The sequence below is a fragment of the Narcine bancroftii genome, chromosome 3 (assembly GCF_036971445.1).
Source record: "Narcine bancroftii isolate sNarBan1 chromosome 3, sNarBan1.hap1, whole genome shotgun sequence".
In the NCBI taxonomy this organism is placed as follows: domain Eukaryota; kingdom Metazoa; phylum Chordata; class Chondrichthyes; order Torpediniformes; family Narcinidae; genus Narcine; species Narcine bancroftii.
Genome location: NC_091471.1, coordinates 102203974 through 102216008, shown reverse-complemented (window position 1 = coordinate 102216008; position 12035 = coordinate 102203974). Strand labels below are relative to the sequence as shown.

The following is a 12035-nucleotide window of genomic DNA, read 5'->3' as shown; positions in this document are numbered from 1 at the left end:
AATTTGTGAAAACTATGACAAAGATACAAATTCTTCTTTAATAGGTGCAGGCAGCTTGAGTAGATGAAGACAGATAATGAAAGCCTCATGTTTGCAATCCCAGCAGCAGCACCCCTGATTTTAGTTAGAGCTTGTAATAACCACAATTTGTGAGGTCAAACTGTCTGGAAAAGGACAGCATCATCCCCCACCACTCCTGTATAACTCTCAATAGATCAGAAAATGGGAAAGACATTTAAAAGATTACCTCCTTCAGTCACACAAGTTGCATTATACAAAGAACTGGGGAATGAAATCTAATTTGGCAAGAGAAATACAAACTATAAAAACTGAGCTGGGTGAAGATAGAGACAAGAAAATGTGTATTTTATCATCTGACATTCATGTCCTCAATGTTTATGCTCATACAAACAAAGCATAGATGGAGACCATTTGGCCTGTCCCATCCACGAGTTCTTCAAAAGAGTAGTCAAAGTTAGTCTCCAATTTTGTACAATAATAGAGCCACCTTGCATTGTATTTTATAAATTTTGCAAAGAACTAACTAGTTAACTTCTATGGAGTGGATAAAGTTAATGAACTTTCATGCAAAACATGTACTTTTGCAATTAAGGTACTGGGTTCTCACAAAGGCTGCTGCCAAATGTAATCAGTTCTTGGCTAACAAGTACACTGAGGGGGAGTTCCTTTTAAAAGATGATAACAACAAGAGATAAAGTAATGTTTCCAAAATAATTAAACTAATTCTTTTGGATTCATAAATGAAATTATATTTAAATGTGAATGGCTTGCAAGCAATTTAATTAATTCTGGACTGTATCACACTAATACTTCCGTAAACACTGTCTGAACTAAGATAAACAACAGTCTTAAGTTAAATCAAGAGTACAAACTGTAACAGTGAAATAATATTTCCAGATAACATTAAGGCAATTAAAGAGAAGACAAGAGACTTATGTTCCCAACACAATATTTTGTTTGCTACAGAGTACATACTCGGTTCCAGAGAGTGTATTTGTTGAAATGTTCCACAAGCACCACTGTTTCATTCAGCAGTGAGCAAAATACTCAAGAGCCAATTAAACTCTGAGTCCAAGAAATTCTGTGCATGACAACCACAATTTCTGATCCAATTGGCACATCACGCAATATCTCTAGAGCAGTATAGTTCATAACCCTTTTGTTAATCTTGAATTTCAGGCCAATAATTTGTTTTTGTTTTAAAAAAATCACATTAATCACTTCTGTTGAAAAGAAAATGTTATTTTTTTGGTGTGAAATTCATTAAATGAAAACAAATATTTTGCAAATAAGCTGTACATTTCAAATTATTGGGATATTTGCAGTCAATTTTTTCATAAATCACCAATTTGTCCTTTTCTTTTGTTTAGTGCATGTCTTCATTGAATTCATCAATTCATTGGATTCGAGGGAAGCGTTTGGCTTCTCTGTCTGGACAGGAAAGGGTAAATCAGGGCAGAAACCTCATTATTTTTGAAGACTGTCCCATAACTCTCCCATTAAGTTACACAGGGGAACATTGCTCAGCCAGTGGGCACTAATTGCTTCCTCACAAGTGGTTTGAACAAAAATAACACTGGAGTCTCAACACACATATGATAATTACTGTCCACTATCTAACAATAAATGGCAAAACAAATTGCTTCTGCATACCAACTAACCCAATTTAAATCACACCTCTGACTTTTTTATTCTTGTAGCAGCAGCCATTTGGAATTAGACAGCCACTCCGACTTGCATTCCCATACTCAAAAAGATGATCATCCAACAGGTACAGATACAATTAGTTTTGTGAATTTTTCCTACTGCTTAGGGTGCAGGTGTACTATTACGCAGCATGCTGGTCTATGATGCTTTCAAGTTGCATGCTGTTGCAAAAGTGTCAGTATCAATTCTCCTCTGAGCTTGCATGCAAGATTAAATCAATAGGCAGCTAATAATCACCGACTCCACGGGATGGAAAACTATAGTTATGATGAATAGGTTCATACCATTCTACTCAAACAATTTTCACTGGAGCCAAATATTTAACAAAAGCATTTTGTAATATTATGAAAAGTATTATGAATATGATGTAATGATATTGACAACTATTGACAATGAAGTAGTAGGGAGGTAAGAGAAAATTCTTTGAACACAAAGAGTGGCTGCAACAAAGTCCAATGTATCTTTCAGTTAATCTTGGCTGTATAGGTTTCCAAGATGTTGGGAGACTGGGCCAGCTCTGTAAAAAAAATGGTTTAATCAGCACTCCTTGTGAGCCAGGAGTAGCAGGAAATGCTCTCCGCAGATTATTCAAGGAAGTGTCCACCCTTCCCCACACTCAACTGGTCTCTTGAATGTTACAAGAATAGAGGGTCTTTCAAGATCATGTAGTAATTCTACTTCAGCCTTCAAAATCAAATCGTAAGCAAATTTGAAAGGAGATATTTCTGATTATACAAGCAGAAAGCAGCCAAAATTTTTAAAGATCTGCTTAGATGGCATACCTGAAAGGCGTCTGGCTTAGAGTCAGGTTTGAAAGTAATCCTAGTGTTCAATTGCAAATGGTAGCACAGCAGTTAAATTACTAAAATGTTGTGCAGAAATCAAGCTCTCTGACCCATAGTCAAGACTTTGAATCATACAATGCCAGCTGGGAAAGGTAAATTTGAATAAGTTAATAAATTTGAAATTTATAAATAATCAGAAATATTAACCATGCATTTGGCAGATAAATAAAATAATCTAATTCACTAATGTCCTTCAGAGAAATAAATCAGCATCATTAACAGGTTTGGAGAAGAAAGGCTGAAAGAGTGCTAAACAATGTAGCAAGTCTTGAACAATAGATACCATTCAGCTATGGTTCAGAATTAGAATTTGAATTACATGTGCTTAGCATTGGCAATCACCAACTAGCAAGATTCTAACCACTTGATTTCAACAATAAATTGCCTTTTTTTTCACAACTACCTTGCATGGGAACAGCCACATAACTGATTGGGCTACATCAGCAGAACAGAGGCTGGAGATCCAACTTTTCCAGGTTCACCAGAATAATTTTACCATCGAAATGTCATGGTTTCGAAGTGTGATGGAATACTCTTCATTTGCATTGATCAATGAAACTCCTACAGCACTCAAACTCACCACATTTAATACGAAGTAGCATGCTTGATTGATGTACTTTCTACATCAGTTCAGTGCAATCATTGAATATCTGGTCACAGGGTGCGTGGCTATTAACAAGGTTTTTTTGACATCACTTCCAACTTTAACATCTTGAAGGAGAAAGCAAGGGGCAGCAGATTCATTATCTTACCCTTCAAGTCACATACCATTATCATTAGGAAATATAATACTTCTATTTCTTCATCTTTGTTGGGTCAAAATCTAGAATTCCCTACATACAAGTAACATGGGGAAAATTCTTAATTTCTTTCATAGAGTAGAACATTGTCAAAACTGTCACATATCGTCCATCCTTAATTGAACCTGAACCATGTGCATTGCTAGTGTTTTTCAGTAAAGCCTCAACAGGCAAGAATGATTGTTAAATGAGTATGAGTGAACAAATGATCTTTCACAACAGTCTTAATGTTTCAGAGGTATTATTACTGATATTATTTTTAAAAAATTTCACAATTAGTTAAAGAACCAAATTTAAATTTATAACAGCTCATTTACAAGAGTAACAATTGCAGTTTTTCCAACATCACTCACATTCAATCAATGAATTAAAAAAAAGTCAAATACATTCCCTATAGAACCTCTCCTGCCAGAAAATTTGACTGAAGTGGTTTGACTCAGCCAGTTTGGATTTCATAGCAGAATTTTAATTAGTTTCAAGCAGTAATCTGTTAAATAGGTCAAGGCAATAAACAACACACCAAGTCATTGAAACATTGTTAAAGATTGGATGTATAATCTCGTTGGCTCACTGAGATGAAAATATGCCAGTTTTTTTCTCAGAATTATATTGGAAAGAATATCTAGCAATAAACCCACATGCCCAAAATAATTATACAACTGACAACATCAATTTCTGAGTGAATGCAAGGATTCAAGTGACAAGTCATTTCAAGTAGAGTTATGCATGCAGGCTAAAGTAGAATATGATTGTGAACAATTCACATTGCAGATGAATGCTTTCATAAATTATACTTTCAGATCCAGTTAAATTTAGACCATTTATGGAACACAAAATAATAGAAACCAGATGAGGAAAAGGAAGAACTACCTTTTGTTCAGATTGTAAGTACTCACAAGAACTTTTCACCAAATGATCCTTAAAGATCATTTATTGATATTTAATGCTTTGCTTCATTTCTCCATTGCTCAGAAAGTAAGCAGGGGGTAATGGGTAAATAATATTTGCAATCTAATACCACAAGCTCAGAGATCATACATGAGGCCCTTTAAATGGAACTGTAAAGGTAGAGATTCTCTGCCCTCACGTCGCTGACCCTGCCTTCATAAATGCTCCACGAGCAGCTCCAAGATGCCAACTCTAGTCCTTCTGGAGGTAGTGTCAGCAGTGGAGCGGAGCACTCCATCTTGCTTCATAAATATACTGCCGCTGCAAGTGGCTGGCTAGGGGCGGGCTGATGATGTCGCAATGATATTGTCAGCCCGCAACACAGGACAGAGTTGAGTCTGGTGCCGATTACTGAAGAAACACACAACATTGTTTACTTTCTTTTATGTACATGAATTAAACGGTTAATATTTCAGGAATGGGTGTGGTGAAAGAATCCTACAGAATTCACCTGCATGTTTGTATGGGATTGAAATAGCCACTTCTCTGCTTCCAGGTCCGGAGTCCGGAGGGGCAGTGCTGGCAGAAGCATGATCAGTGGCTGTCTTTGTTACCCATAATCCCACATGCAGCTGGAACTGCTTTGCATTTCCCAGAGCAGTTCCAGCTGTGTGGGGGATTATGGGTAACGAAGACAGTCATTGCTTGCCACATATTTATGCTGTCATGCTGACAGGCAGTGCCATGGCAACAGTCACCCCGCCTACACTGGCTGCTCTATAAAAAATTATGGAGCCAGCCTTGAAGTGGAGGCCCTCCATAAAAGCACCCACAGATAGCTGAAGAAGTTTTCACAAGATGTGAGTGAATAAAGAAAGCACAATATGGGTCTCCAAGCTAGCAGTCATCTTTCAATCAACATCCAAAATATATGCTCTGATCATTTATCTTGCTCTAAGTGAAAGCGTACAATGCACAAATTGTCTGCTAATGTTCCTACATTAAGACAGTGATCTCAGTTCAAAAGAAATTTAGCATATCCAAGATACTTAAAAGACACAAGTACAGTACTTGAATAAAAATGCAAACTATCATGAACAAGGCAAACTAAGAATGTAATCTCTGGTAACTGCAGTTAATTTCACAATTCTATCTTCCTGGACTCCTCTCAATATAATGCCACTGATGCCTGACACACAATCCTCTCAGCAAATGGGCTATTGATCTAAGACAGGTTATCTGAATGGATTATCATTTGTAACTAAAAAAAATTGCTGAAAGAAAATTTAAAGAGCAAGCTTTTTGATTCAACTGCAATTTTGCTCCAGGGCTGTTTGCAGAAGTACCAAAATTTTTAAAAAATTAAACTCCAGTACAATGCTGAGAGGATGTTGGGAAAAGAATATGAGAATTAATATCTACTGGCTGATTAAAGTTCTACCTAAGGAAATAATGTGACACGTTGTTATATTTTATATTGCATATTATTTGCTTCCCATAAACTTGCATGCTCCATGTATTTAACATTCATCATCAAATGTTGTCAAGTGAAATGGAGCTAAGAGGTGAGCAACACTAATTAAACCATCTACAACAAGAATTAACTCATAGGTTTGTATTAAAAATATCAAGATTCGTTGCATCTTGCAGCTAATGCTGAACAATGTTTGAAATACATTGAAAAGGCAGTGCAACCACAAAAAGTCAACACTTGGTTCCCATTTGGTGATAAGTAGACAAAACTGATGGGATCAACTTTTTTCTCAAACAATTGTCTCTTAATGAAAAATTTGCAAGAGGAAATGAAAGAAACCAGCTGTTAGAGGTAAATCAACAGAACCATCATCTTGTTTTCATAATGAATTATGTGAATATATGAAAAGCTAAGAAACCTTTTGTATTTATTTAACAACATAACAGCCACTAAAATGATCTTAACTTAAAACCTACAAATAACTGACTGATCAATTCCATCTGTTTTATCACTTCTTTATCAATTTGGTCAATTTTCAGGTTATAAATTAAATTTGCAAAAAGTAAGATGTTCATTTTGAACTCTTCCTGCTCTTTGGACTCCACTATTCCTTTTAAAAGAGTTAAAAATCAATTTAACTATCTAGGTATTACCATTTCTAAGAAATTTAATAATTTGCTTAAAGAAAACGTTCTTACCTTCATGAATCATGTCAAGAAGTACTTGACACAGTGGTCCCCTCTTTCGATGACATTAATTGCACATGTCAATATTATCAAAATGAATATCCTACCTCAATTTTTATATATTTTTCAAGCTGCACCGGTTTTTGTTCCCAGATGCTTTTTTGATTCATTGGATTCTCTCATCTCTTCTTTTACATGGAAAAATAAGTGCCCCTGTCTTTGAAATATTTTAAAAAAATGGTGGCTTGGCATTACAGAACTATAGGTTTTATTACTGGGCACCCAATATTAGATATTGTGGCGAACCGCGCCACTCCATTATTGGCATCCTTAGTTGTGGGCACCTGCAGAATCAGGAGTTCCAAGAGGCCTTGGAGACACAAAGAACTCTGGGAGGTTCATGACTTCAGAGGTCAGGTGACTGTGATAGTGCGCCAACTGTAATTATTTAAATTCCTGTGAAGATTCCAATAAACAGTTCTGTTGGTTCAGCTCACAGACAACTTCTGTTGTGCTTTATTCACTGCACCGCTCACTACACTGATGACCCCGATGGTCCAAATGACATTTTGGACCTCACTATGGATGCGCAGAAGATCGTTGCACTTAAACTTTCAGTATTCTGGGCCTTGCAGCCACAGATCTGGTTTGAGGAGCCAAGGCCCAGTTTCATTTATGCTAGATTACTGCTGACACAACAAAGTATTACTATGTCATTGTATCACTGGACCAAGACACCACAGGGCGTATTGTTGATTTCTTGTGCCAGTCAACTACAGGTATGAAGCCAAAGTTCCTGCTCATACGTATTTTCGTCCTTTCCTGACGCAACTGGCAGCACGACTTCTCCTTATGGATGCCCTGGGCGACCGCACTCTTTCCGAATAAACAAGATACTAGTGCTCATGGATGGACACAAGCCCTGTCTGCTTTTCGAGCAACTTTTTCTCAATCAAATGCCAGAAGACATCCATTGGCTGCTTGCAGACAAAGACTTTAACGACCCCCACTGCTTAGCAGCCTGTGTTGATGAGTTGTGGCATGCTAAGCAGCATGGTAGACTTTTGGTTGGGTGTATAGTGGTGCCTCGACAAAGGGCACGAACCCTGCCCACTCTGGATAGCAGTGTGGTGTCAGACTCGACTGGACACAGAGCAGACAGAGAGCAGTGGTGCTATTACCATCAGAGATAGGGAGCTGCAGCCCACCGCTGCCGTTTCCCCTGCACGCATCCAGGAAACGCAGAGACCAGCCGTCAGTAGTGGCCACAACGGCCGGCCACAAGAACAACCTCCTTTACCTTTGGGATCAAAACTCAGGCCATCGGTTCTTGGTTGACACTGGAGCAAAGATTCCCTCCTCTGGCCCAGTCACACATTCAGGAAAGAAGGGCCCTCCTCTCACGGCCGCCAACAACAGCAGCACCCTGACGTACAGGTCACAGACAATTCCACTCAATTTCGGTTCATCGCAGTTCAGCTGGTCCTTCACTATTGCTGATATATCACAGCCACTCCTGGGAGCTGATCTTTTGTGAGCACACTCCCTTCTAATAGATCTCAAAGGTCGCCGCCTAGTTAATTCGAAGACTTTCAAGTCCCTCAGCTTGCACCTCACATTTTATCTGAGGCATTCCTTGACTCGGTGATGCTATCGGACAATGAATACACCAGAATCCTAATGGAATTCTCCAGCATTATTACTCCACAGTTCTGGCTACTTCTGGATAAATTGTGATTGGCTAAAGACGAATTTTGACACATAGAGGAAATGGGGATTGTTCACCTTCACCGCTCTGACAGTCCTTGGGCATCACCGCTGCATAGGGTACCTAAGGCTCTGGAGAGTGGAGACTTGTGGGGACTATCAGCATCTGAACGAAATCATGACACCAGATTGGTAGCCGTTTCCCCACATATAGGATTTCTCTGCAATCCTTCATGGCACTAAAATGTTCTCCAAAATTTACCAGGTGTGCTGGTACCATCAGATCTCAGTTCACCAGGATGACATTCTTAAGACTGCCTTGATTATCCCATTGGGGGTATTTGAATTCCTCCGTATGCTTTTCTGTTTAAAAAACATGGCGCAGACATTTCAATGCTTAATGGGCACAGTTACCCAGGGCCTGGATTTCATATTTGTTTATCTGGATGACAGCCTTATCGCCAGCCATGTGTGGCAGCAGGACCAGGCCGATCTTTTGTCAATAGTGTCACTGGCTAGATGACCATGGGTTAGCGATCAACTTGGCTAAATGCCAGTTTGGCCTCACGTCAATCAATTTCCTCGGCCACCTCGGTCAGTATGGAGTGGTTCCACTACCTTCCAAGGTCAAGGCCATTTGCAAGTTTCCACGATCCTCTACCATTAATGGTCTGCAGGAGTTTGTTGGCATGATCAACTTTTACCATCATTTTGTGCCAGCTGCAGCCAGCCATTTTTCAAATCTTGTCCGGACATCCCGAGGAACTCAAATGGAATGACAAGGCCGCAGCTGCATTTGAGACTGCCAAAAAAGTGCTAGCGAGGGCCACTATGTTCATGCACCCAAGGGTTGATGAGCCAACAGCTCTGACGGTAGATACGTTAGGCAGTGTGGTAGGATCTGTTCTATTTAATTTTTATTTAATGGTAAGCACCGTCAAAGGTGGATGCTCCAAAATTTACTGATGCAACCAATTAATGTGCTTATCACTTCTGCCTCAGTTCTTCCTCACAATAGAAAGATTACATGTGTTTAATCCAACTGCTGCACAAGGTAAATGATTTGGGCAACAGCAAACGTGCAGATGAGTTGAATCATATCTACCATATTCACTCACTCAGGCTTACCTCATCTAGAAACAAGGGGTACATTTCACTGGGGCTCCAGTGGCATATTATATAATGTACCCTCCAAATCATTTCTTGCAACTACATGTTGGCTTTAAGCCATCCTGTTGATGTCTGCCTAACAGAAACAATGACAATATCCTCAACTAGCACTTCAATATGTGGGGCAATTCTTAATAGAATTAATATAAATTTTTAATGCTACCCTTAAAATTTGGTCCTTTTTCCTCAGGAGAATATAATTAACATCAAGTATAATTTCAAATAACAAGCAATGACTACTTAATATCTTCCACACTGTTAAAGGCATTGGGATCAATACTCACAGAATGTTGCCAATTAAGTCCAAATATAAATATTGGTTAAACTCTGTTTCTCTTTTTGCAATTTTGATAATAATTATGCAATCAGATTTGTTTTTGTCTGAAGACAATGGAATTCAAACTCACCTGTAATTTCTAGAAGTATTTGAGATAAGTTAGGTTCATCACATAATGACTGCAACAAAGCTTTTTTGACCTGGCATTCTTTGCCATCCATCTTGTATTCTCCGACCACAGAGTAGATGTAAACCAACAGAACAAGAATTTCTTCCAGGTTGTAATCAAAGGAGTCTCTTTTCCCATGGGACTTGATTATGGGCAGAAGTTGATTTAGAACACAGGACAAATCAGAATCCTCCAATGTCTACAAAAGAATTGAAAATTTTTAAATTTTGGTTAAAAACTGATACATTTCCCCCACCCCTCCCAGGTTCATATAAATTTTCATAAAATTAATTAAATTTTAACCAATTCAACATGACAGTAATAGCTATACAATTGTCGGGAATAGTAAATAAAAATGAATGCCTCAGATAAAATGCCATGGAATGACTAAATATTCTCTACAGGGCAAGATTCCTTCATTTAAGTCTAATTATGATGAAAGTTTCTGATCTGAAATGTAAACAATTTTGTTTCTCCCACTAATATTGTTTGACCGAGTTTTTTTTGTTTGTTCTTTATACTATTTTTGGCTTCGAGTGTAGAAACTCTGTTCATTTTATTTCAGTTATTTCTTATTTTTTTCTTAATCAGTTGAATGTATTTCCATATATTTAAGTGATCTCATGATGGGAACTGAGGAATTGTTCTAGTGGTCAGTAGCATCCTGCTGTATGATATCCAGTTGGCCTTTCATTTTTCACATGACAATCTAAGCAATCAATGCTAACATGCTAGACATACAGCATGGTAACAGGCCTTTCCAGCCCAGGAGCCTGTTCCACCCAAATAATCGCAATTAACCTACAACCCTCCATGTGTTTTGAAGATTGGGAGGAAACCCATGCAGACACAGGGAGAATGTATAAACTCCTTACTGACAGCTCTTGATTTGTCACTGGTGCTGTAATAGCATTGCGCTAACTGCTTCGCTAACCATGCCGCCCCGCCAAATGACAAGAAAAGATACAACCAAGGTAATTCATGCTCTTACATTCACTTCACAACTTAAGAGTGAATGGTCATCCTGCCTCATTAACCTTAAACTCATCGTATTGTTTTGAGCACTGAGCTCAAAATCACTTAGATTTAAATCTCAGAAGTAGCAAACATTTTTACTGATCTTCAAATACTTCTCTCCGCTAAAAATGGGTATACCATAGAATACTACAGCAAAGAAACAGTCACCTTTGGCCCTTCGAGTCTTCATCGAACCTTTTTTTTGGTTTGTCCCAATGACCCGCACCCAGTCCATAGCCCCTTCAAACCTCTCCCATTCATGTACCTGTCCAAATTCTTATTAAATGTTAAAATTGAGCCCACATTCACCACCTCAACTGGCAGCTCATTCCACACTCTCACCACTCGCTGTGAAGAAATTCCCCCTCACATTCCTCCTCAACTTTTCCTCTTTCACTCTTATCCCGTGTCCTCTGGTTTGTATCTCACCTACCCTCAGTGGAAAAAAGCCTATCTACATTTACTCTGTCTATCCCCATCATAATCTTAAATACCTCTATCAAACCTCCCCTCATTTTTTTACACTCCAGAGAAGAATGACCTAACCTGTTAAAACTTTCCCTGTAACTCAGTTCCTGAAGTCCAGGCAAAAGCCTAGTATATTTCCTCTGTACTCTTATCTTATTGATATCTTTCCTGCACACAATACTCCAAATTTGGCCTCACCAATGTCTTGTACAACTTTACAATAACATCCCAGCTCCTATACTCAACACTTTGATTTATTAAAGCCAATATGCTAAACCTCTCTTTACAACCCTATCCACCTGTGATGCCTCTTTCAGGGAATTATGTATCCATATTCCCAGATCCCTCTGTTCTACCACACTCCTCAGTGCCCTACCATTCATCGTGTGCATCCTTTCCTGGTTTGTTTGTCCAAAATACAACACCTTACACTTGTCTGCATTAAATTCCATCTGATAATTTTTCAGCCCATATTTCAGCTGGTCCGGATCCGGACCTGCAAGCTTTGAAAACCTTCTTTGCTGTCCATAATGCCTCTAATATTAGTGTCATCTGCAAACTTGATGATCCAATTTACCACATTATCATCCAGGTCATTGATATAGATGCCAAACAACAATGGTCCCAGCACCAGTCCCTGAGGCCCAGTACTATCCACAGGCCTCTAGTTTGAAAAGCAATCATCCATGACTACTCTCTGGCTTTTCCCATCCAGTCATTGTCGAATCCAATTCACTACTTCACCTTGAATACCTAGCCTCTGAACCTTCCTGACCTCTCATGTGGGACCTTGACAAAGCCCTTTC

At 38.7% G+C, this 12035-nt stretch overlaps 1 protein-coding gene and 1 long non-coding RNA gene across 4 annotated transcripts in view; one reads left to right on the top strand and one right to left on the bottom strand.

The window, feature by feature from the left end:
• scfd2 (sec1 family domain containing 2) overlaps positions 1-12035 on the bottom strand; it is a 307801-nt gene that overhangs the window by 168253 nt on the left and 127513 nt on the right. For both annotated transcript variants that reach the window (XR_011353574.1, XM_069924665.1), the window contains exon 5: positions 9706-9943. Coding sequence is in view for 1 of the 2 variants with exons in the window: in XM_069924665.1 (XP_069780766.1) it covers positions 9706-9943 (238 nt within the window). In the remaining variant the exon portion in view is untranslated. The remainder of the gene's footprint in view (positions 1-9705; positions 9944-12035) is intronic.
• Positions 6919-12035, top strand: part of LOC138757416 (uncharacterized) — a 119221-nt gene continuing 114104 nt past the window's right edge. For both annotated transcript variants that reach the window (XR_011353584.1, XR_011353583.1), the window contains exon 1: positions 6919-9001. This is a non-coding gene — a long non-coding RNA (uncharacterized lncRNA). The remainder of the gene's footprint in view (positions 9002-12035) is intronic.